The 25,520-nt window shown below is 35.5% G+C and overlaps 1 protein-coding gene across 13 annotated transcripts in view; it reads left to right on the top strand.

Annotated features, from left to right (window-relative positions):
• HECTD1 (HECT domain E3 ubiquitin protein ligase 1) overlaps window positions 1-25,520 on the top strand; it is a 60,045-nt gene that overhangs the window by 32,220 nt on the left and 2,305 nt on the right. For 3 of the 13 annotated variants that reach the window (XM_051622351.1, XM_051622343.1, XM_051622341.1), the window contains 25 exons: window positions 1,174-1,308; window positions 1,541-1,687; window positions 2,053-2,147; window positions 2,541-2,646; window positions 3,623-3,757; window positions 3,843-3,982; window positions 4,517-4,840; window positions 5,248-5,414; window positions 5,597-5,773; window positions 8,454-9,290; window positions 12,429-12,650; window positions 14,344-14,477; window positions 16,400-16,556; window positions 17,246-17,468; window positions 19,292-19,346; window positions 19,584-19,766; window positions 20,120-20,330; window positions 20,411-20,496; window positions 21,603-21,730; window positions 22,286-22,487; window positions 22,634-22,771; window positions 23,025-23,632; window positions 24,444-24,522; window positions 24,634-24,727; window positions 25,042-25,192. In XM_051622351.1, coding sequence (XP_051478311.1) covers window positions 1,174-1,308; window positions 1,541-1,687; window positions 2,053-2,147; window positions 2,541-2,646; window positions 3,623-3,757; window positions 3,843-3,982; window positions 4,517-4,840; window positions 5,248-5,414; window positions 5,597-5,773; window positions 8,454-9,290; window positions 12,429-12,650; window positions 14,344-14,477; window positions 16,400-16,556; window positions 17,246-17,468; window positions 19,292-19,346; window positions 19,584-19,766; window positions 20,120-20,330; window positions 20,411-20,496; window positions 21,603-21,730; window positions 22,286-22,487; window positions 22,634-22,771; window positions 23,025-23,632; window positions 24,444-24,522; window positions 24,634-24,727; window positions 25,042-25,192 — 4,934 coding nt within the window. Of the gene's footprint in view, window positions 1-1,173; window positions 1,309-1,540; window positions 1,688-2,052; window positions 2,148-2,540; window positions 2,647-3,622; window positions 3,758-3,842; window positions 3,983-4,516; window positions 4,841-5,247; window positions 5,415-5,596; window positions 5,774-8,453; window positions 9,291-12,428; window positions 12,651-14,343; window positions 14,478-16,399; window positions 16,557-17,245; window positions 17,469-19,291; window positions 19,347-19,583; window positions 19,767-20,107; window positions 20,331-20,410; window positions 20,497-21,602; window positions 21,731-22,285; window positions 22,488-22,633; window positions 22,772-23,024; window positions 23,633-24,443; window positions 24,523-24,633; window positions 24,728-25,041; window positions 25,193-25,520 lie in introns of all 13 variants that reach the window. The other 10 variants (XM_051622344.1, XM_051622342.1, XM_051622340.1 and 7 more) reach the window with 6 other exon arrangements.

The following is a 25,520-nucleotide window of genomic DNA, read 5'->3' as shown; positions in this document are numbered from 1 at the left end:
TCTGTGGGTGCTTTTGTCCAACTGTCTTTTGTAAATTCAGTTCTTTTCTAGAGGAAAACAAATAAAATCCTTCTGATCTATATTTGTATCATTCTGTAGGTTTTTCTTTTTCTTATGCAAAAAAGTGTTATGATCAATATGACAGTTGTGCAGAAGGTGTAACTTGTATTCATTACATTCAGATACCAATTTTAGACTGGATGTAGTGACAGATGGGGGATGGAAGTGAACAGTCGGTAACAGTTGTGGTAGTGAAGCAAAATGTGTTAACACCCTCATTTTAGACTTTTCTAAAATTCTTCTTTTCCTTCACAAACTGAGGGGGGAAAATAGGAACTAAGAAGTCAAGTTACAAAACCACAAAATAACAGCACCTTCTATGGCCAGCTGATGACAATGGCTCAAGCTAATCTTCAGTCTTGACCTCTCTTACAGTTTCTGTCAGTGCAGCTGATATGTTCTGTACCAAAAATCCGTGGCATGTAAGGGCACTTAGATCTGAGGAAATGTGACACTAAATTTGAAATTAAAATGCTGTGTGAATGAGGATAGAGGGAACGACACAAGTGAGGCAGTGCTCTTTCATACCTGAAGTTGCACTGCATAGCTCCACAGCTTCAGAAACATTATTGTAGGACATCTGATGGTAATGAAGAGGAAAGATTTTTGACAAAATTTCTTGTAAGCAAAATGTTTCTTAATAATAACAACTCATTTTATCAAATCTGTATCTTGTGTGATCTATACTTTGTAGAAAAAGTAATTCTTACCATAAGGTCACACAGAGACTTACGTGAGTTGGTTTAAGGAATGTGAATAAAGCATTCAGACAGCATATAAAAACCCCTTAAACTCACCTCTAAAAAGATTATCAGATACATGAAGCAGTTTTAAAGAAACAGATTTACAGATTGAGAGTCCTGTCTTTTCTCCTGCCTTTGTGCTGTAACTTCATATATGATGATAAGCTTAGTTTCTGTAAAATTATGTATATGTCCTTTTTTTTCTCCTGTACGTTTGTCCTTTTACAACCTTTGCATTTCATGATGGATTATAGGTTTTGGTTCTTCTGTTTATGCATCATGGTCATCTTTTTTAAAGTTTCTTGTTTTGGAAAATAAGTAGTCTCATTACAGAGAGGTGTGACATCTGATTATCAAAATCCATCTGTAGGTACGCACTATGGCGAGAGATTTGTATGATGATCATTTTAAAGCTGTGGAAAGCATGCCTCGAGGAGTAGTTGTAACACTCAGGAATATAGCAACCCAGTTAGAGTCTGCATGGGAACTTCATGCAAACAGACAGGTATGTGTACCTCCTTTAATTTATAATGTGTGATGTCAGTGGAAATCACATACTAATGTTCAGACTAGTCTATCACGATTTAAAGGAAACTCGCAATGTGCCTGTTTAAAATGTGAGGGTTTTAAATGCATGTAATTCGTAGTTACATAATTCTCTGGGACATAATTTTTCAAATGAAGGAAGTGTAAAAACTGTTATCTTCGTTCACTGTAATTGTCTTTTTGCCTTCTAGTGTATTGAAGGAGAAAATACTTGGAGAGACTTAATGAAGACTGCTCTGGAAAACTTAATTGTACTGTTGAAGGATGAGAATACTATTTCTCCATACGAAATGTGCAGTAGTGGCTTAGTCCAATCATTGCTTACAGTTTTAAATAATGTGAGTTTATAGAACATAAGTCTCTTAAGAAAAACTTCCTTAAAAAAAAAAAAAGTAGGCATGTGCCTTAATTTAAAAAAATCTATTATAAATGTGGCTTTTCCTGTCTCGATGAAAGTCAGCCAGACTTGCTCCAATTAGTGGTCTACACATTGAATATATGCTATGGCAATAGATTATTTTAATTCGAATACGGCATTAAACAAAACTTTAAATCAACACCAGTTAGTTTTAATGGCTGATACAATTTAGCTTGTCACATACAGGTTTTAAATAGAGAATTCAGTGAGACTAAATAGGTATTTTTGGCTGTATAAAGAATGAATATATTGCTTTGTGTTAGAAATATTTTTTTTTTCTCTTAGAATGTCGATTTAGATGTGAAACAAGACTGTAGTCAACTGGTAGAGAGAATAAACGTTTTCAAAACAGCATTCAGTGAAAATGAAGACGATGAAAGGTAAAAACAAAACAAAAAACCAAAAACCTTTTATCTGTTAAACAGTATGGTATGTTTAAAATAATTTAAAGACAAAGTAACTGTTCTTTCCATTTCAATTTTTTTTTTCTCTGGAGTAGAAAATTTGGTCTTAAAGTAGCAATTGAAAATTTTACTGAATTATTTCTATCTGTAACAGTCAGCTGTACTGAATGTACATCTGTTGACTTATATAAAGATGGCTTGTCCATCACTGCAGGTAAATATTTTTCTCACTGTGTTGTAACCATGTGACTAAGAGAGATGATACCAGTAGCATGTTGATGTATTACTATAGCTGGGTACTATTATCTGAGATGCTGTAGAATATTTTTATCTTACTTGTGTGGCAACATTGTAACTTTTCACTTTCAGTCGTCCAGCAGTTGCATTAATTAGGAAATTGATAGCAGTATTGGAATCTATTGAACGTCTACCTCTCCACTTGTATGATACACCAGGATCTACTTATAATCTTCAGGTAAATGTACAGTGATAACATTATATCATAGTGAGTGATACAAAACTTAGTTATATGTGAATTTCAGGCCAAGTTACACACATCTGTGTGAAGAATACTCTTATAAAGGTGGATAGATCTAGGTAAAAACAACACACTTTTCTGGCTTTTCTCTAACAACCTAAATGTTTCGGTGTTTGTCTGCTGTCACTTTTGCACTGTGAAGTGAAAGTAAATTTTGATTGAAGAGGTTATGTATTTGTTCTTTTTTTCTCTTCAAGAATTATTCTCCTTATATGGCAATTTATCCCCATGTCATTATCCTTACCTCTCAAATGAGCATTTTGTTGAAGACAATTCAAAGACATTTTTGTTTATGATGACTAGGAATGAACTATAATGGTTAAAAGGGTCCCTCCTAGGGTTGTGTGCTCATTTGGTAGTACAAGGCACCTGGAGGAGCAACAGCTTCTTAAGGAAAGCTGTGATTTGGCAAAAAATATTCCATGTTTTTATCCAGCGTGTGAAGCCTTAATTTTTTCTATTTAAAGGCACACTTCAGGATTTTGCAAGCTAGCAGTGAAGTGTGAATATTTCTGTTTTTATGTTAAATTACTGGAAGATAGTTGCAGAAGGCTGCAAAAACACTGCTGCTATTGAATATTTTGGAAAAGCATTTTCAAATTTTATATTGTAGTTGCTAGTCTACAAGATTTGGAAATAAAACCTATGAAAGAACAAGAGAAGTGAGAAAATAGTAATTTGAATGTGTAATTGACTTATCTGTTGACTGTCACATTAAAGAATTTTTTTGTTAATTGAAAAAATTGAGCACTAGGGAATTACTTTTTAAAGCATTAAATAAGAATATAGTTTAAGTTGTGCAACAAAATACTTAATCTGCCACTAGAACTGTTGTAGTGAAATATACTGCTTTTCTTTAGATTATAAAAAATAAACAGAAAAGCCTTGCATTAATGTTTAGCTACTCTTCCAGATTTTAACAAGGCGCTTGAGGTTTCGTTTGGAACGTGCTTCAGGGGAGACGTCTTTAATAGATCGAACTGGTAGAATGCTAAAGATGGAGCCGCTGGCAACTGTTGAATCTCTAGAACAGTATCTCCTGAAAATGGTGAGCAACATACCACACACAGAGTTCACAAGGAAAGGGTGCATTCTGCATCTCTGACACTTGATTTCTTTTCTTTCATGTGTAGGTGGCAAAGCAATGGTACGACTTTGATCGGGCTTCATTTGTTTTTGTACGAAAACTACGTGAAGGCCAAACATTTGTGTTCCGGCATCAACATGATTTTGATGAAAATGGAATTATTTACTGGATTGGGACAAATGCAAAGTGAGTTTCTTCAAAGCTAGGTATTTTGAAGTCAGACACAATAAACTGTGATCCCTAGGGGCAGGGTGAGGAGAGAGAATTCATAATGAAATGAAATCTCTTAAAAGTTTTTTAAGAGTGGGAGTTATCTTTGCCTCTTCCATTGATCAACAGAATTACATTTCTTTTTGCTCTACTTAACTAATATAAAATATTAATCTGTTGTGTTAAGAATTTGTATGCTTACCCAAGAAATGAAGGGATAGGGAAGTTTGTGTCTTTGTTTTTGTTTGCCGTGGTTTTGTTTGATTTGGTTTTGTGGGGGTTTTTTCGTTTCTTGGGTTTTTGTGTGTGTTACTGCTTTTTTAAACCACCATAGTAAATTGATGTTTGGAACATCTTTAAAGTTACCTAATGATCTAAAATTGTATTAATAATTTGGTTTGTAATAAATTCAGCTGAAATATACAATTTGCAGTAGATGTCAAATGTTACTGATACTTGTTTTTTTAATCTAAGTAGTAATTGAACAGTACATTTCTCTTTTTAATATAGAACTGCATATGAGTGGGTAAATCCAGCAGCCTATGGGTTAGTAGTGGTTACATCTTCAGAAGGAAGAAATCTGCCTTATGGCCGTTTGGAAGACATCCTAAGCCGTGACAGTTCAGCTCTGAATTGTCATACTAATGATGATAAGAATGCTTGGTTTGCCATAGATCTTGGCCTTTGGGTTATACCATCAGCTTACACGTTACGCCATGCTCGGGGTTATGGACGATCTGCTCTCAGAAATTGGGTTTTCCAAGTATCTAAGGATGGACAGAACTGGACTACTTTGTATACTCATGTTGATGACTGTAGTCTCAACGAACCAGGGTATGTCAGTGTGTTTTATCACTTTATAAAACTAAACGCAGTAAAAAATGTACTTGGCTATAGATTAATATAATGTGTAGTGTAGGTGTCATAACTGTAAAGAAATGGTAGGTGATCTAAATTGGAAAATAAGCAATTCATAAGTTCTCTAGATGGTTCACGTAATGGCATTTGTGCTTTTCCATAATTCTAAATCTTGCATTCAATGTTTTCTTGAGAAAACAGTAGTGTTACCACTCTTGCAGAGTTTGCCCGTAACGTTAATAGGTTTTTTGTCTTGTATCCTCGGCAGTTTTCTGATTTACTCATAAGTGATCAGCCTTATGGTTTTGTTCGCTTTGGTACTAAGACTTTTTTGCCCTTTGTTTTTTCTGGTCCCCCACTCCCCCTTTCTAATTAATTTAAAGGTCTACAGCAACATGGCCTTTAGATCCTCCAAAAGATGAGAAACAAGGTTGGAGACATGTTAGAATAAAACAGATGGGCAAGAACGCCAGTGGGCAAACACACTACCTCTCCTTGTCTGGATTTGAACTTTATGGCACTGTGAATGGAGTATGTGAAGATCAGCTGGGTAAGAAAAAGAATGTGTACATCCCATTTGTTCTCTTAAAATGCTAATGAACATACAATATAAAAATCAATGGAAAAAAGCAGGATAAATTTTGCAGTGGAACTTGCTTAGAAACTTAAGCTCAAAATCATTCTCCATTCAATACTTTTAGATCTTTTCATTTAAATTTACATTTCTTATAGGAAAAGCTGCTAAAGAAGCTGAAGCAAATCTGCGAAGGCAGCGACGTCTAGTTCGTTCTCAAGTCTTGAAATACATGGTTCCAGGAGCTCGTGTAATCAGAGGAATTGATTGGAAATGGAGGGATCAGGATGGAAGCCCACAGGGTGAAGGCACTGTTACAGGAGAATTACATAATGGTGAGCACAAATTGCCTGAATTTGTAAATGTCTGAATGATTAGTTCATGTGGAATGGGTGGCATTAAAGTATTTCCTCTGTAGTGTCTTGAAGCTGGTAAAATTTTAAATATTTTTGGGAGGAAGATCTCAGATACTACAACTGATGTGATCCATTTGTGAAATTCCAATTTTATGCATGAAAAAAATTATTGCTGTAAATGAAACTTTCAGAGTTTTGCTTAATTAAAATACCAAATTGTTATTTAGACGTCTGTTACGAAGAAGAACAAGTATATGAAGGTGGTTGATGCAAACTAATTGAGCTTTGGGCCTGCAAAATCTATAATTCTCCATTTCTTCTAGCTTAGCATTTGCAGTATTTTTCTTGACTTATGTTATATCCTGTACCTTTCCTACCTCGCTAGCTTCGTTGGGATCAAGTTGTTATTTTCTTAATTAAAAGCATGAAAAGTAATTACCCTATGGAGCAAAATAGAAACACGCAGCAGCCAGGGAAGTCAGTGCTCAGGAAGCTAAGATACTGAAGAGGCTCTGGAAGAGGTGATGATCTTGTCAGCTGAACGTGCTTTCTACCTTTTCCTGCCTCTCCCCCTATTTTGGGGTATATAAGACTTGACTTGTTTCTAAAGCACCTTCAGCCACTCCTAGGCTCCTTCTTAGCCAGATTTTAAAATTTCTTCTAGTTTGTTGAGTCTTGGCTCTCAAACATGAAGTCATGTCCAAAGTACAGTGTCTTAAAATGTTTTGAAACTTTGACTCTTATGTAAGCCATTTAGTATAGTTTGTGAGAAATTCTGTCATCTGTATATTGTTCTTATCAGATGCAACAGTGTCCATAGCTAATTCTCGCTTTGAAGACTTTAGGTTTAGTTGGTGAGTAGTATTCTACTAAATCAGATCCTGTGTTCTACTAAAACTTTCCTGCTTAAGCACAGGTGAAATTGAGGTTAATTTATCAAATGGTGATGTCAAACAATGTGAAACGTATTAGCAGACTCTTCTGCCACCATTGTCTTTCAAATAGAATTTTGAAAATAGGATGTTGTTGACCTTTTTTGTCACAAGTTTAGACAAGTCTTAAGTTATTTTAGGGTGTGATGATAGAGCAGTAAGTTTCTATGTGCAGAATATGTATGGAACAATTGTGCAGATTTAGACTGTAATTAATATTTTAGGAAAAGGAACTATACAAAACAAAAAATTAGTTATGCTTTTACAAAATACACTTCAGAATTTCATGAAGGGGAAAAATGATACTGTTTAACTACAGCATGGACCTACTTTATTTTATTTGATAAGAAAGGCAAATAAACCGTAAAATAAAGAAAAATCAGACTTGCTTCTTTACATTTTGAAGGTTTAATGACATGTAGCTACTCAGATATAGCTCATGAACTTGAAATAAAATAATTCAAGATTAATGTGATCTAAACCTGCTCGTGTGGGAATGAGATGTCTACTTATCATATCAGAAAAATTTATCCATTTTTTAAGTACTTTTCCTCCAGAGTGATATTTCTAAATAGAAAATTGCCTGTGATTCTTCTGTTTTGGTCTAGAAGTGAGGACTTGGGTAGTTATGAGGTAAAAGTGCACCTAGAGTACTAACAAGATTATTTTACTTCGAATTAGCTCTTTTCTATTTTATTAAAGAAAAATGTGTATACATCTACACCTGACATCTTGTTTTTAATTTCTGTCTGAGGTTATAGGTGATGACTGAGCTTTAGAGATCTTTTTTTTACAGAAGATGTCTCATCAATTAAAATAGTGCCACCAAGTTTTGTTACAGTTAACATACAATAAGAAATACTAGGAGTTATTTTAGATTACTCTGAGGTTATGGTACATACTCAGACAAGGAAAATGTTTCTGTCCTTGTTATCTAAATATTGCATGTCACCCCTCATTATTACATATTTATTACATTTAACTGTTAAAAAATATTGGTACTCTAAATAATAATTTAATAAAGCAATTGAAGAGTAACATCTCTTTTTAGTGTTATTTTGGTTCCAGTATAAAATTTCAACCTATGAAATGCATTATTTTTTTCAACTCTGAAATCTTACTTGAAGTAGTCCTTACCTGCGTGCAGTAAGACTTAAGAAATGTTTGAGTTCGCATAGATTATTGAACTGAAAAGCTGAGTTTCAGTAAACGAATTCATTCACTTTATAGGGCAAGAATAAGAAATTCCAAACTAATCAGTTTCATAAAACATCTTCTGTGGGGTAAATGTGCTTATCCACAAGCATTCAACACAGGAAAACATTATAGAATGACCTTGCAAGAATTACAGTTTCTTGAACAGATAATAATAAAGTTATTGTGATACTTTTCTATATAAACTTCTGTTATTAGAGAACCTAATAATAAAATTTCAAGAGATCCTAGTAGGTCAGGTTCCTTTCTGGAGGAAATTCTACTTTTGATGAGAATCTGGGACCCTAAGGATAGAGGCTGCTCATCCTTAGTTCCTAAATGTTAACAATTAAGATACCAAATAATTTAGATATAAACACTGCATTTTTAAATTGGCATTAAGGGTTGTGTAGTGATTTTATTAATTCAGACATGGAGCCCTTATGAGAAGCTGATCCCATGTTGTGGAGCTACTGTCTGACACGCTCCTGTCTGCTTTCTGCTGGATCTCACAAACTCCTGTCCCTTTCTAGGCTGGATTGATGTCACCTGGGATGCTGGTGGCTCTAACTCTTACCGTATGGGCGCAGAAGGAAAGTTTGACCTCAAGCTTGCACCAGGGTACGACCCTGATTCAGCGGCATCACCCAAACCTGTTTCATCCACTGTTTCAGGCACAACGCAGTCATGGAGCAGCTTGGTGAAAAACAACTGTCCAGACAAGACGACTGCTGCTGCAGGCTCCTCAAGTAGAAAAGGAAGCAGCAGTTCTGTGTGTAGCGTGGCCAGTAGCAGCGACATCAGCTTGGGTTCGACCAAAATGGAGCGGAGATCAGAAAGTGTAATGGAGCAAAATATAGTTTCAGGCACTGACGTCCATGAACCAATTGTTGTTCTGTCTTCCGCTGACAGTGTGCCCCAGGCGGAAGTCGGGTCATCCTCCAGTGCAAGCACCAGCACCTTAACAGCGGACATGGGAAACGAAAATGCAGAGAGGAAGTTAGGTCCTGATAACTCAATACGTACTCCTGGGGAGTCCAATGCTATATCCATGGGAATTGTTAGTGTAAGCTCTCCTGATGTGAGCTCTGTGTCTGAACTGACTAATAAAGAAGCAGCTTCCCAACGACCTCTAAGCTCTTCAGCAAGTAACAGACTCTCAGTCAGCTCTTTGTTGGCTGCTGGGGCACCAATGAGCTCCAGTGCAAGTGTTCCTAACTTATCATCTCGAGAAACTTCCAGCCTGGAGTCCTTTGTACGAAGAGTGGCAAACATAGCACGTACCAATGCCACAAACAACATGAATTTAAGCCGAAGTAGTAGTGATAACAATACTAATACTTTGGGAAGAAATGTCATGAGCACTGCAAGTAAGTTTACTATGTTTATTCTTAGTTGAAGCTTTTGTTTTTTCTTTGGCTTTCTTTAGCTTTAAAAGAAGTTTGGATTCTGTTGGTCTATATAGAGAAATGAACGTAGAGCAGTCTCAACCTTGTGTGTGCCTATAGAACTCATTAAGAGCTCACAGAGTTCATGGCAGCTGCAAAATGTTAGATTGCCTTCTGGTGTCAGAATACAGTGTGGTATCCATCAAATAGAAATTAACTGGAATTTTATGTCTAATACGTGCTTAAGAAGAGAGAGAGTATGGTGTAGATCAAGAGGTTGGAAGACTGGCTACAGTATCTAATGTGAGATACTCTTGCTTCCTGATCTGTATAGATTTGGCATACTCATATCTCCCTATTTGTTATTTTTTCCATTTTTCTCAGAAAAGGCAGTTTCTACATATTGTGAAGGCTCTGAGCTTAGGAACTAAGAACACAGTAGAAAGAAAAAGTATGATGACATTTCAGTAGCTTCCTGCAATTTGTAAGGTTGAATTACTCAATGTACTCTAATATTGTGTACACTTTCTAAAGATGATATGGTCGTTAAGGCTTAGATTTGGCAAAATGTAGTGTATTTAGCATAATAAGTGTAAGGAATTTGGTAAGTTACAGTTATTTAAATGAGATTATGTACATGCCTTAACATTTCCATGTTCTCACATTATGTGTAGGATCAAGGAATTAGCAGGTAAGTTGTAAACCTGCTTGTTGTGGGCAATATCACTCTTCTGAGATTTCAGCATGCTCCCTTCAGAGTTGTTACCCAACCAGCCTTTTAAGGTACTTTGGTTGATGCTGGTGATGATATTTTAATCAGAGAGTTGCATTTAATGAGGAAGGCAAGTTAGAAAAAGTAAGATTACCCACAGCAGAAAGAAGCACTCAGTTTCCTGTTAAAGTTTCATGCTTTTTCAGGACTTCTGTGCTTCCTTATTTTGAAAAAGTGGTGTTTGCTTTTGGTATTTTCAAATTTTTTTAATAGTGTATATTTTCTTTTTTTTTGGGAGTCTTATATTGTTATTGTGATACCAGGGAGGAAGTGTTTGCAGTCCACCTTAAAAATGTAAATAAGATACTGAAGGGAAGGTTTCTAATAATTGATCACCTTTTAGACAGGTAGTCAGTGCCTCTGATTCTGAAGTAGGTTTGTGCTGGGGGGAGAGAGAGCAAGCATTTTTGGAAAACATGCATACTTTGAAAACATAAGCTACTTCAACAGCTTGTTTAATAGATTTCATGAATATTTGATACAATACAGTGCTAAAGCTGGAAATAGAATATGGCAAATGAAAAATAAAATGTATTGATACTTTAAAATTGTCCTTCATGTAGGAATTATTTTCTTTTATACATTTTATACAAACTGTAAATGGGAATTTGTGCCCTAAAGAGAGATTGGAGACTATATTTGAGCAATCCCACCAAAGTTATATTAGAGCATTGTGAAAGCTTGGATTTAAAAAAATTATTAATTTATTTTTCTTTTTATTTGGCCTGGCCAGGTTTTAAAAAAATCAAAAAGCTCCCCAGAGAGGTCAAGTCTGAAATTGTGGTTAGTGATACAAGTCTCTTTGGATTTGCTGTAGTGGTTGCAGTTGAAAAAATCAATATGAGCTGGGAGTCAAGTGGTATGTAGGGCAGACAATTTCAGTTAGTTCTTGAATTCAGGGCAAATGAAATGCTCACACTTCATGGCTTTTTAAAGTTCTTAACGCAAGAAAACCCCTTTGGATTGGAAAATTTCAATGCTTTCACAAAGATGATCGTAGGTTTATTAACAACTCAAAATTTAAATTTCTCTCTCTCCTTTCCCATGCATAGAAATAATTTCAATCACTACACCTGCTTGGGTTGCATTTGCTGATTTTTTTTTTTCTTTTTTTAATTTTTATTTGCAAACTGTTACTTATGTTCCTAAGGCGGCAAAAAAAACCCCACAACAGTAGTGTCTGAGAAACAAAAATAGGAAGTGTAACATGTATTTTTCTCAGAAAGCTACCAAATGCACTTTTAGGAACAATCATAGTATTGTACCATTCTTCAAGGTTAGTAACCTTTGCAAACACTGATGATAATAGTAATCTGAAATTCAGAGTTTAGCTTAATTTATTTGTTTTTAGAAAGCAGTGTCTCAGTTTACATAAGCTGCAATAATGAAAATGTTTAAAACAGCAGAGCTTGCATATCATAAATTTTAAAAAAGCTAGATAGAAGAACATAAGGTTTAAATTTAAACATAGGTGACCCTTGAATTTGCATGTGCAAATGTGATTAAGCTCCTGTGTTGAAAGGTAGACATGTGAGAAAATGTTTTGAAGACTGCTAATGTGTAGTTGCACATAGGTATAACTTATATTCAGTTATGTACGCTACATGAAATTCTTTCTATTGAGTTTACAGTTAATTTAGTCTTGTTTCAGTTGTTAACTAAAATGCATTTTTACTGTTTTATTTTGATGTACAGCAGGGTAACTTCTTAGTTGTTGCTTGCTTATTCTGAAAATTATTTACATAAATAAGGCAACATAAGTAAGGTGTTCAGTCATGTTTCCAGTACTGACTACTCAGGCTTGTTGCCTATCATGAATGTATGTGCTGATAGTTATGTGAAATATGATAAGTCAGAACTGTTTTAAGAACTCTAGATTAATGGACCAGAAAACAAATTTTGCATTTTTCTTCTTGTGTTCTGTTCTCAATTTTTATAAAAAGTGTTTTCCCTGTATAATTTTAATTATATTGCTGTTTAGAAATTAAAGCTACATTTTAGGTTTAAAGACAGACACAATATTTGAATAACGGATTTCAGAAATACTTTCATATATTTGAAATGAAGTAATTTCAGGTTTAGAGTGGGATTTGGGGATTTATTTAATAAAGTTATTTGGTTTAAATGTATGTAAGGTAATATGCTTAGAAGTGAGCATCTGCATTGTAGGGTGCACTTCTGCAGTGGGAAACCTTCCCCCTTTAGCCTGTTATTCTTGATGGTAAAATAATGCATTACATCTGATAAGTTTTCAGCCCCAAATATATTTTTCAACACGGGACTCATGCATGTAAATTGTACTCTTCAAGTCATCAAATCATTTATTTTATCTTACCATATCTTTATAGCTTCTCCTCTTATGGGTGCCCAAAGTTTTCCTAATCTGACTACAACTGGTACCACATCAACAGTGACCATGTCTACATCCAGTGTTACTAGCAGCAGCAATGTAGCTACAGCAACTACAGTTTTATCTGTTGGTCAGTCGCTTAGTAATACTCTAACTACTAGCCTAACATCAACATCTAGTGAGAGCGATACAGGGCAGGAGGCAGAATATTCTTTATATGGTAAGTTTCATTTTTAAATGAACATAAGCAGACTTCCCATTAATGATTTTTCTTTTCTCCCATTGTTATAGTTTTCTCATGTAGTAGTTTATTTAATGAAAAGTATTTTAAAGTTGAGCTGTTCTTTTGTTACTAGTTCTGTAAGGCAGTAAGTAAAGTTATGTTAACAGTAGTATTTTCTTACGTTTTCGGGCATTTATTTTCAGCAGTTTCTGTCCCTGTTTATGGTAGAGTTTATTTAGGCACTTAATATTTTCCTTAATCAAATGCGCTAATGTAGTTTGCATATGAACCTCTAATTAAAATCAAAATGTTGTTTCTCAGTGTGTTGTATAGGCATGCTACATGCTCAGTGTGAGGTACCTTGTATTACGCAGTAGCTGAAAAGCATCCGCCATTAGGCACACTATACATTTAAAATACTACATGAGGTTTCAAGTATCTCAATGCCATAGTAGTATTTCCAAAAATAAAAAAAAAGGCAAGAACACAGAAATGAAAATGACGTGGAGAATGGAATTATGTGATTTGAGGAACAAAATCCAGAGTTACATGGGCATTAGAAAGACATTAAAACAGAATTGATTTGCAGGATATGAATACTTGGAAACAAGATTGTAATTAACTAGTTTGATAATATCTAGCAATTAAATTGAAATAAAGTCAGTAAAAACCTGGACTAGATATGAGAAAATACTTCCTAATGTAAAGTTTACTGGATTGTGTGATGTTCTTGAAAATTTGATTGGATTAGGGTTGTGTTCTGTTTTAAATCTCCTATAGCCTACTGAAATTGCTTGAAAACTATCTGGTAATTTTGATGGATATTGGAATTGAGCTGCTTGAAGGCAGTCGATTAAAATACCTGCATATGCCATCTCCTTTTATTCTTTTAATTTTTAAGTCTCATTTGATATTTTGTTTGGGTGACCAAGTCTTAAAATACAGACAGCTGGGCAAGCAGAGTTACATTAAAGGTTCTGTTGGGGCGTTGGCAACATTTCACAGGGTGTTTGGGTGGCATACGTGGTTTATGTGTGTAGAAGAATGTAGAAGTTCAAAGATTCATCCCAGTCCACCATGGATTGCTATGAACTTCTTGTTTTGAGGGGTTGGTTTTTAAGTCTCAGTACTAGATGGGTGAAATTGAACTTTATCTGCCCTCAGCTTCTTGTTACATAAGTTAATTAGGAATTTAATCTTTAAAAATATCACTGTCCAGTGTTTATTTTAATTGTCCTTTACAGTGTTAATTTGAGGTCTCAGCCACACATTCTTCGTGGAAAATACATCACAAACCTGTTTTTAAACACAGGATCAGACAGTATACATTTGTGTACCATTTTTTGTGATCTTTTCATAATTACACTTATTTAAAATTACAAAAGTTTTGTACAAGCAGATTAGAAACTGATCACTTGCTGATTACTGTTAACTATGCAAATGTTAAGTGCTTCTTTTGTTAGCTATGCTATTGACTAGACCCCTGGACTTTTTGTCGGGTGTATACTTTTATTATAGCTTTTAATCTTATTATGCTGCAAGCAATGTTTTCATTCCCTATTTTACTTGTTTAAGTAAGATAAGTTTTTCTACCCTTCCCAATGCTCCTGTTCTTTTCAAAATTTTGCTTTAGAAGTTATTTTTGTCTTTTGTTCTGTATGTAAATACATATATATTATATGTATTATAGATTTTCTTGATAGCTGCCGAGCTAGTACTCTGTTGGCAGAGTTAGATGATGACGAGGATCTACCTGAACCAGATGAAGAAGATGATGAAAATGAAGATGATAACCAAGAGGATCAAGAATATGAGGAAGTTATGGTACAGTATAGTTAGCATAGATTATATCTTAATTGACTAACAGATGCATTAAAAATCTATAGTTTTGTTGTGGTTTTTTTTTGCAATATAGGGTCCTACCTATAATCTTTCCATTAATTAAACCAAATGTATTTAGATTTAGGACTACTAGTTAGGAGTACCTAGCTATTAAGAATGAAGAGTCAAAGTTACAGTCATGTTATACTTTTCGGTGGCTGGAAACTGAGTATTACTTGACAAAGACAGTTCATTGTTCCTTTTTCCTGTTCTTGCTTAAATTGTGAGTTAAGAAATCTGTGGTCCAATGCATTCAAATGGGTGTTACAAAATTGCAAGATCTCACTAGATAGGACAGTCCCCTTTCTGTACAAATTTGATTGTACCACCTTTCAACATTTGTTCCAGAGCAAAATAATTTTGAACACCAGCACACCCTGGGGCCTTACAGGTCAGAATTAGTATCTTAAAAACAGTGTGGGGAAAAAGTTGACAAACAGTAGAAGTGATGGATCACTAGTTCACTGGCTGATGAAATGGTATAACTTTGCAGGTAGGCTGCTGAGTTTTGTACTGATACAGTTCTGAAATGTGTTTAACTGTACACCTGTGTAAAGCAAACTGTAATAATGTAAGTACACCAGAGGAAATATCTCTTTACAAAAATATAAACCAAACAAAAAACACCCAAAAAACCCCAGGAGGTCAGCCCACATGGGTCTTGCCTATGTTATTGCGAATTCTGGGTTTTCTTTTGTTTTTTTTTTCTTCAGTGGTATGATGAGTGCTTGGTCCTCTGCCACTGTTGAAGTTATCAGAATGTCTATTGCAAGATCTAAGACGAAAAAGATAAGAATTAATGATAGTTTAATTTTTATTAAATAAATACAAATATTGTTTTGTGTAATTACAGAAACTTCCTCTTTGAGTTAATATATACACAACTTTTAGTAATTTGAACCGAAGTAGTTAGTACTTTAGTTACACTCTGGTTATACTTTTAATAGAAACTCGGGTACAGTATTAAATATTGTATTATTTTGCCTTCTGCACAAATATAGGAAGTTAGGAATGGAAAAGCCAGTACTACTTAAATAGATATAGAATGCAGACAACAACCTTAGCTTGTAGATTGCGGATCCCTTCTCAGAAACTCTTAAATGGAGTTACTATTGCTGTTCTTGGGAAGAAGCAGAAATAACTTAATCAGTCTTTGCTTAAAGTTATGCAGCAAAAATAAGATCTGGAAAAGAAAATGTTCCTTTCTTGGGTTCCAGTCCTGTTTTCTTTGATAGACTATGTAATTCTTCTCAATTAGGAGTTCAACAGATTAAAAACTTGTAGAAAAGTCATAAGCAGAGACCATGTGCTAAGGCTTATTGAAAAATAGTTTTCTTCCCACCATCCTAGTTCCACTATTTTGGTATTCAATTTAAATTCTGAGTAAAACATGTACATTATGTATCAATATGTGTATGCACTTTGGAAAAAAATGCTTCTTGTTGTAGAAAAGTTAGTGCATCTGTTTTGACACCACTGATTTATTTGAATCTCTGCTATTCCAAAGTTAATGAATACACAAAATACCTATGCCAAGTTTGCTGGTCTGTAGTGCAGTACAGTGTATTTACCTATGTTCTGGTGCTTCATGGAAAGTTTCACGCTTTCCAGAAATTGTAGGTACACCTGTTGTAAGGTTATCTCATTTATGTAGCCCATTGATTTCTGTATGTCTGTGTTTGTAATAATTGTCTTGATTCTTCTTGACTAGTTAAATGAAACTAACACTGAAGTGCCAGCTTTTGTATCTTTTGTGTGAATTTTCTTTTACATAACTGCTCTATATCCTGACTAATTAGTAATTTTTTTTTTTATCAAATGGTTCTTTGTAGCACAATCTAAAAAATACCTACTTTTTTTTTTAGGAAGAAGAGGAGTATGAAACTAAAGGAGGCCGTAGAAGAACATGGGATGATGATTACGTATTGAAAAGGCAGTTCTCTGCTCTGGTTCCTGCTTTTGACCCAAGACCGGGTCGTACTAATGTTCAACAAACAACTGACCTAGAAATCCCTCCACCAGGTATGCTGACGTTCGTGTGATACTTGATCTGGCTTTAGGTTGGAGACTCACTCAATGTTAACAGCCCAGTTGGGCTCTGGGATGCTGTCGCTGTTAATGAGTACAACATGCTTTTGTGGCTGTGTGGTGTTTCTCTGAGTAAGAGTTTCATCTGTCTCTGCAGATCCAAGCATCGTTGAGGCAAAAGCAAGTTAAATGCTGTGTAAAATAAGCATACTTGTGAATTTAACTCAAATTATTTATAAAATCTCTTCCTATGTCTGGTTCTACCTGCAGGGAATAATCTGTGTGTTGAGCTACCCAGAATAGCTTTGATTAGCTCGTTGAAACAGTCCAGAGGCAAGGGGAAAGCTTATACAGTAATTGAGCAGTCTGTACAACCAGCAGTGTAGCTTCTGATCTTTCATAGTTCATTCTTGTTTAGCAGTGTGGATGTAGTCAATGTTCTTTACAGAAAGTAATATGTAGGTTTAGCTTATCAGTAGGGATTTCAAAACTTCCTCTTAGCTTTACTTGCAGTTAGAGCCCTTAGAATATAGAACATAGTTGCAGCTTGGTATCATCTCTCAGGCCTGTGTGCAGGAAGTTTTCACACTTCTTTATTGAGCCACTTTATTAATGTTTAAGCCAGCTTGTCATGCATTATATATTTTGTATTTATGGCTTCTCAAATGATTTTTCACATGCAGGTACACCTCATTCAGAACTCTTGGAAGAGGTTGAGTGCATGCCTTCACCACGTTTGGCACTTACCTTGAAAGTTTCAGGTCTTGGAACAACTCGAGAAGTAGAACTGCCCTTAACAAACTTTCGATCTACCATCTTTTACTATGTACAGAAATTGTTGCAGCTTTCCTGTAATGGCAGTGTGAAATCTGACAAACTTAGACGTATTTGGGAGCCAACATACACGTAAGCTCACATTTGTTACTCTGTAGAGAACACTGTGCACCAATTAGGAAAGAGCTGTGAAACAGTTTTAAGGTGTTGTTCCTCCTCTGGAGGAAGCAGTGCTACTATTAGTTTTTCTTGCATGTATCGCTGCATGTACTTACTGATTTTTACAGCTAGTGCTTGTGTCTACAAACCAATAAAGTCATAAGACATTTAAGAAGTGGAAGAATGGTCGAATGACTGAGGGGAATATAGAGACATTGTCCCAGTGTGAAGGTATGCAGTTAGGAAAGCCAGAGTCAATCTGGAGTTGAATCTGGTGAGGGGTGTGAAGGGCAAAAAGGTTATGGAGCAGTTAAATAGGACATACAAGTCAATGGGATCCAATGGGATGCACCCACAAGCTCTGGCCACTCTTGATTGTCTTTAAAAGGTCATGGTGATTGGGAGATATTTCTGAGGACTGGAGGGAAGAAAGCGAGTGTCTCTTCTGTCCCCCAGAGGGCAAGAAGGATCTAGGGAACTACAGACTGGTCACCCTCTCCTTCATTCCTGGAAAGTGATGGAAATAGTTCTAGAAACTATTTTCAAACAATGAAGGACAAAAAGGTGATTTGAAGTAGGTGGCCTCACGAGGCTGGAGAAATGAGGGGATAGGAACTTTATGAACTGCCACAAAGGGAAATGCAAAGTCCAGCAGCTGGGGAGAAAGACCTGTTGGTACAGGCTGGAGGCCAGCTGGCTGGAAAACAGCTTGGAGGAAAAGGCCCTGAGGGTCCTGATGGACATAAACTTGAAAGCAAGCCAGCTGTGCATCCTGGCAGCAAAGAAGGTCAGCAACATCCTAATGTGGTGAGAGACATCTGTAGTACTATGTCCAGTTCAGGGCTTCTCAGTACAAGAGAGACATGGACAGAGGAGTGAGCCTAGCAAAGGACCACTAAGATGATTAGAGAGCTTAAGGCCTCTGTCATACAAATTGAATCTGAGAGAACTGGCCTGTCTAGCCAGGAGAAAAAAAGGCTTTTGGGATCTTACCAATGGGTGTGAATACCTGATGGAAGAAATTAAGGAAGACAGAGTGCAGACTTCTTTGTTGTAGCAAGTGAAAGGACATTATATAAATGGCTCACATTGAAATATAGGAAATTCCACTTAAACGTAACATTGAGCAAGGGTATTGGACTACTCCAGAGGTCCCTACCCACCTCAACTATTGTCTCTACCCTAATTTGAGCTTACTTTTGCTTTCTAGTAATAGACATGATTGTGTGTATTTTCCATTTACTACACCCATGTAACTTCTGTCATACTGGAAGGCTAACCTATATGGAAGCAAGAACTGCAGCAATGTAGTTGCAGCTTTTTGTAACTTTGTATCTCAGATTTCAGCAGTGCCAGTGTGTTGCAGCTATTTTCTGAGTTGTCTAGTGTCAAAAATTGTGTGCTGTATAAAAAAACCTGTTTTCTAGTTAGAAAGCATGAGAAGTGGTTGTTAAAGTGCCTATCTGTTAAGTTAATACACAGCAAGCTACCCTAAAACTTCAAAATTTCAAACAGCTGGTGCATGTGTCTTGAAGAACATAAAGTTGATTTTGGAAATTTGCACAGTTAATTAACTGAAGGAATCATTACTTTACTGACATAATTAAAATTAAATATTAATTTAAGAACTTTGCTGCATCAGGGTATCCCAGATGTTCTGTACACCAAAGAGCAGCTATTGCTGCTTACATCATGTTATCTACGTGTCATTGATTTCTAACAAGTCAATGTGTAACTTGAGAATTTAGGGGATGTTCTATGACTATGAAATATTAACTCATTGTTTTGATATCTAGAATCATGTACAGAGAAATGAAGGATTCTGATAAAGAGAAAGAAAGTGGAAAAATGGTAAGACTTCTATGCCTTTGTGTATGTTTTTTGTGGCTGATTAGACAAAAGCACAACAAATCATTGCAGTTTTTGGAACGCTACATTAAAAAAACTAACAGTTTTCAATTACTTAAAGGATATGAGTGAGTATATTTGTAAATGCATGCTCCTTTAAAAAAGACAGTATGTAATGCATGTGAAATCTTCAAGACTTTACAATCAGGAAAACCCAACATTTGGTGGTTCCTGTTGTAGGGTTGCTGGTCAGTAGAGCATGTGGAGCAGTACCTTGGCACTGACGAATTACCAAAGAATGACTTGATAACCTACCTGCAGAAGAATGCAGACTCAGCTTTCCTGCGCCACTGGAAATTAACCGGCACTAATAAAAGTATTAGGAAAAACAGAAATTGTTCCCAGCTCATAGCTGCATACAAGGTATATGTCTGCATCCAAACTTTTTTATTATGAATGGCTGTGTGCTTTGTTTTGCAGCTTTAAAGGTCCTTATGGAGGAGCAGTATGACATGAATAGGAAAGTTGAGTGTTCACATGCCAATACCAAGTTTAGGTTTTGCTGCCCTTTTTTTCTTTTTTTTTTCTTTTTTTTTTTTAATGTCTTCTGTTAAATATAGTCATGTTAAAATGCATTTGAAACATTTTTTCAATCAGCCACAATTTGTGTTGAGGTTAAACACAAGCATTTTGATTTTTCCAATAATTAACTTGGAGTACTCAGTCCTAAAAATAGTAACACATGCAGTTTTAATTCTTAACAGTTTTTTTTACAGGATTTTTGTGAACATGGATCAAAATCTGGATTAAGTCAAGGGGCCATTTCTACTCTTCAAAACTCTGATATCCTTAGTTTGGCAAAGGAACAACCTCAGGCCAAAGCTGGCAGTGGGCAGAACTCCTGTGGAGTGGAAGATGTTCTGCAGTTACTTCGCATTTTGTATATAGTTGCCAGTGACCCTTACACACCACGAACTTCTCAAGAAGGTAAGTTTGTTTTCTAGCAGAACTTCTCAAATGTTTTAATGAATACAAAGTAAAGGAAAAATTTGTCTTGATATTTTCAGAAGGAGATGAACGACCTCAGTTTAACTTTCCACCAGATGAATTCACCAGCAAAAAAATTACTACAAAGATTCTGCAACAGATCGAGGTATTATTAATATATTATGCATCGTGTATATATGTAATATTGGTTTTAAGACTATTATACTCTTTCTTACTTTGACTTTGAAATCTTTAGCTTTTTTTCTGTTTGACTTTTGATTTGTTTCATATGATATTTACTTCCTTATATTTTGGATTAGTAAATGATGTAAGAACAGGCTAGTAAGAATACAAATATACCAAGAAAAAGGTTGTAACAGAATTTAATCTTTTGGTTATGAAGAATAAATTTTTCCTGTGCCAGATATTGATGTTACCATGTAGTGTAACATATGTCTGCCTGGTGATACTGTAACAAAGGTTGTTAATTATGTTAGGGTTCACAAACATTCTTTTGTTTAAACATTCTACATAAAGGTTTCAAAATGTCATTTAGAAAACATATTCTTGGTACTAGGTCATTTAGATGCATTAAAGGGAAAAACTTAGGATGTAGTTCTTCAGTAGAATTACATTTTCCTTAACAAAAATTTTAAGAAGATGAAGATTCTTGAATTGCTTGGCTTTTGCATGCTTTTGAGGTGTTTTTTCTACTACACTTCAGTTGCCTTAATTATTAATTTTTAAAAAGTTCATTTAAAGAACTGATGTTCAGACACCCTGTGAATATCTTTGCAGTAATAATTTCTGCAGTCTTTTTTTCTTGTATTTTCAAAGGGACTACAGTTACTGCAGTGGGGATCATCTTTACTACCCCCAAGTTTCTTTTGTCTTCTGATATTAAGGAGGTAGTATCTAATCACTTTTGGGTAAAACACAGAAGTAATTATCTCTCTAGGTAACTGTTTACTCAGGTGTCCCCACAATCCTTTGAGTAGTACATACCACAGAGATTTACTACAGCTTCTAGTGTGCTTGTGCCAAAGCACCCTGTGTCCACTCTTGAGTACTAGAAACTGTTAACTTCTCATTCGTCCCATTTAAAAACAAAACAAAGTAGCAGTTGCTGAGAAGGAAAAGACTCACTAAAGCACAGGTGAAAATTCTGTACTTGTGTGTATTTGGTTTCTGTGTACTTATGTACAAACTTGTTGGGACAAACTGACTCTAACGTTGGAAACATGATTTTTTTTTCTTTGCATTAAACTACAGGAACCATTGGCACTAGCAAGTGGAGCTTTGCCAGACTGGTGTGAGCAGCTAACCAGCAAGTGTCCTTTCTTAATTCCATTTGAAACAAGACAGTTGTACTTCACATGCACAGCATTTGGAGCATCAAGGTAAAAAAAAAAATAGTAATAAAGTCTGCTTTTTTTTTTTTTCTTAGATATAATAGTTCAGGTAAATTCCTTTGAAGAAATGTCATTTTTCAACTTCCACTGAAGATTTGCTTGTGTACCTCTAGCTAGGACATCCTATCAGGCAGCAATTTGACTGAGTTGCAGTTCATTGCATAAAGGAGTAAGAAACAAGACAAAAACGTTTTGAAAATAAATGTGAATTCAGTGTGTTTTGAGAACATACACCAGAGAACACATATAGAAAACTAGAGTAATTCAGATCAAGAATGGTATGTTTTCACTGTACTATCTATTGTATCAGAAGTCATGGCTGTCCCTTCATAATAATTGAAAAATACTTAGTTTGAGCTGCTTTGTATTTTATGAGTTTAGCATATTTGGACATTTCGGATATTTCTGAGAAATACTTTGGTATATAACCTTTAAAAAAAAAATAGTATGTAACACAGCAACTTTTTATTTGCTGCTACCTTGAAGTTCTCTTGCTGGCAGGCATTGGAGTTGTAAACACTTGTTTGTTTGGGAATTTTCCAGAGCAATTGTATGGCTCCAGAACAGACGCGAAGCCACTGTTGAACGAACGAGGACCACAAGCACAGTACGACGTGATGATCCAGGAGAATTTAGAGTTGGACGTCTCAAACATGAAAGGGTGAAAGTTCCGCGAGGTGAATCCTTGATGGAATGGGCAGAAAATGTCATGCAGATTCATGCAGACAGAAAATCTGTTCTAGAGGTAAAGCCTATCTGCCTAGCAGAGCGAGGTTAGATAGCTATTCCTAATGTCCTGGCTGGGATATTGAATATCCCGTTCCATAAGCAACACTGAACATTTCACTAGGATTTTATTTTTTTATTAACATTCCTCTTATGTTTTTCTAGGTTGAATTTTTAGGGGAGGAAGGAACAGGCCTGGGTCCTACCTTGGAATTTTATGCACTTGTGGCAGCAGAATTTCAGAGGACAGATTTGGGAGCTTGGCTTTGTGATGATGACTTTCCAGATGATGAGTCTCGTCAGGTATGTTCAATTTGCATTTTAAACTGAGTACTCATATGAAACAAAAATGAGCTACATGTACAGCAGTGGAAGAGCACATGATCAGTGAGCAGCCACTCATCATGGTCAAGAATGATCACTCTTTTCCTCAGCTTGCATACTTGCCTGTTTTGTTTTTAACAGAGAAGTAGAGTATTGTAAACAGCACATATATATATATCTCATTAAATTCACCTTTAACAATATCAACTTTTTTTTGTCTCCCTTAAATCAGGTTGATATTGGTGGTGGATTGAAACCCCCTGGCTACTATGTACAGAGATCATGTGGACTCTTCACAGCACCATTCCCACAAGATAGTGATGAACTTGAAAGAATAACCAAACTCTTTCATTTCCTTGGAATTTTCTTGGCTAAATGCATTCAGGACAATAGACTTGTGGATTTACCCATTTCTAAGCCTTTTTTTAAACTCATGTGTATGGGGGACATTAAAAGTAACATGAGTAAGTTGATATATGAATCACGGGGTGACAGAGACTTGCACTGTACTGAAAGTCAGTCAGAGGCTTCTACAGAAGAAGGGCATGATTCCTTGTCTGTAGGAAGTCTGGAAGAAGACTCCAAATCAGAATTTATTCTTGATCCACCAAAACCTAAACCTCCTGCCTGGTTTAATGGAATTTTAACTTGGGAAGATTTTGAACTAATAAATCCACATAGAGCTAGGTTTCTAAAAGAAATTAAGGACCTTGCAATTAAAAGGCGTCAAATTTTAAGCAACAAAAGTCTGTCAGAAGATGAAAAGAACACAAAACTACAGGAATTAATGCTGAAGAATCCATCAGGTTCGGGACCTCCACTTAGCATAGAGGATTTGGGGTAAGAGTTTTCATTTATATATAAATATGCAAACAGTGCTGTGTTAAAGACAAATCTCAACATGTATAATTAAAATGAAGATTTCTCCATTTTAAACAGGATCATTGCAAGGAGGAATCATTAGAGATGCAGCAAGATCCAGTTTACTGTCTGTACTTACATTTTCATCCCTTAGTTTGAGGATTTTCTCTTCTCACTTGCTCAGTTTCCTAATGCTTAAACTTCAGTGTGACTGCACTGCAATTACATATGACTCTAGAAACACTCAAGTACTTGTGAAGTTGTTTGTTAAAATTATGTTTTCCACAAGGATTGCCTAGTCAGGGTTCAGTAACTGCTTATAGCCTCGCAGATTCTAGCATGGCTCTTTATAAGAGAGAAAACAAGTACCACCACTGCAGGGCCTCAGTGTCTAATATGTTAAGTGGCTCTGTAACTTAATCCTGGAAATGAATGCAGAGGATTTTTTGACTTTGTGAATTAAATAGTTGGAGTAGGTTTGAAGCTGATAACTTCAAGATATCATACTCTCTGAAATTCTCAAGGGTTAGCAAGTCCAAATAAATAGTGTGCGAGTACACACATGTGCATACCAGAGATTTGAAATGTGTATTATATGTGTAGTGCATTACTAATTGTAGTTCTGTACTTTGTACCCCTCTTCCTGTATATACAAAAATGATACAGAAACAGTGGTTTGAAATGCAGCAAACTGCTTTTGAGTTTGTGGGTTGCAGTTTGTAAATCTAGTGTATTTGCAAAAGCAGTAGCAGACTTGTTTGCAATTAATAACTGTCTTTGTATTTTGAAGTCTAAATTTTCAGTTCTGCCCTTCATCAAAAGTATATGGCTTTACAGCTGTGGATCTCAAGCCAGGTGGTGAAGATGAGGTAAGGAAACAACCTACCTTTACAGTTTAAACAGAAGTTAAATTTTTACTGTCTCAGCAGTGACTCTAATGCAAAGTGAATTCTTACCGTATTTCTCTGTTGTCTTTGCAGACTGTAACAATGGATAACGCAGAGGAATATGTTGACCTCATGTTTGATTTCTGCATGCATACTGGTATACAGAAACAGATGGAGGCATTCAGAGGTAATTTTAAATATGGCAGAATATATATGCAGTTAGGTGGACTAATTGGCATTCACGTTGTGCTGGTTTAAAGCGGTGGGTAGAATGGCTTTCAAAACCAAACTTTTAAAATAAAGAATCCAATGGATAAGATACTAATTTCATAACACTTCTGCATTAGCTGTGCCATTTTTAATCTTGAAGAGGTTCCATTTACCTTAATTAAGAACCTGTTGATTGATTCTAGTTTGATTAAAATATAATTGAAATGCTGACATTATTTTATAAACATTCCTTTGACTTATGTTTATAACTGTATCTTGCCTAAATTAAAGATGGCTTCAATAGAGTCTTCCCAATGGAGAAGCTGAGTTCCTTCAGCCATGAAGAAGTTCAGATGATTCTTTGTGGAAATCAATCACCTTCTTGGGCAGCTGAGGATATAATCAATTATACTGAACCTAAACTGGGATATACACGAGATAGGTACTTATTTTTTGAGTAATTTTACAGTAGTAACTAAAATATACATTAAGTGACAAAATGTCTTGAATGTTCATTAATGAAGGCACCAAATTGAATGGGATTGGTGGTCACTGAAGAGCAGGTGATTGTCTAAAACTACATGAAATAACCATATATGTTACAGTAAGTGAGAAGGTACTTGGTAGTTTTGTGATGAGAGAAGATAAAAACATTTAAAATATTAAAATGTGAATAACTAGTGGAAATGTAATGGCAGGTAACTAATAGAGGCTATTAAAAATAGCACTTGAGAGTTTTTACTTTCATCTTTGGTGGTTATAATTTCTGT

This window comes from Apus apus, chromosome 5, assembly GCF_020740795.1.
Source record: "Apus apus isolate bApuApu2 chromosome 5, bApuApu2.pri.cur, whole genome shotgun sequence".
Classification (NCBI taxonomy): Eukaryota; Metazoa; Chordata; class Aves; order Apodiformes; family Apodidae; genus Apus; species Apus apus.
Note: the sequence above shows the minus strand (reverse complement) of the source record. Positions and strands in the feature narration are given on the sequence as shown.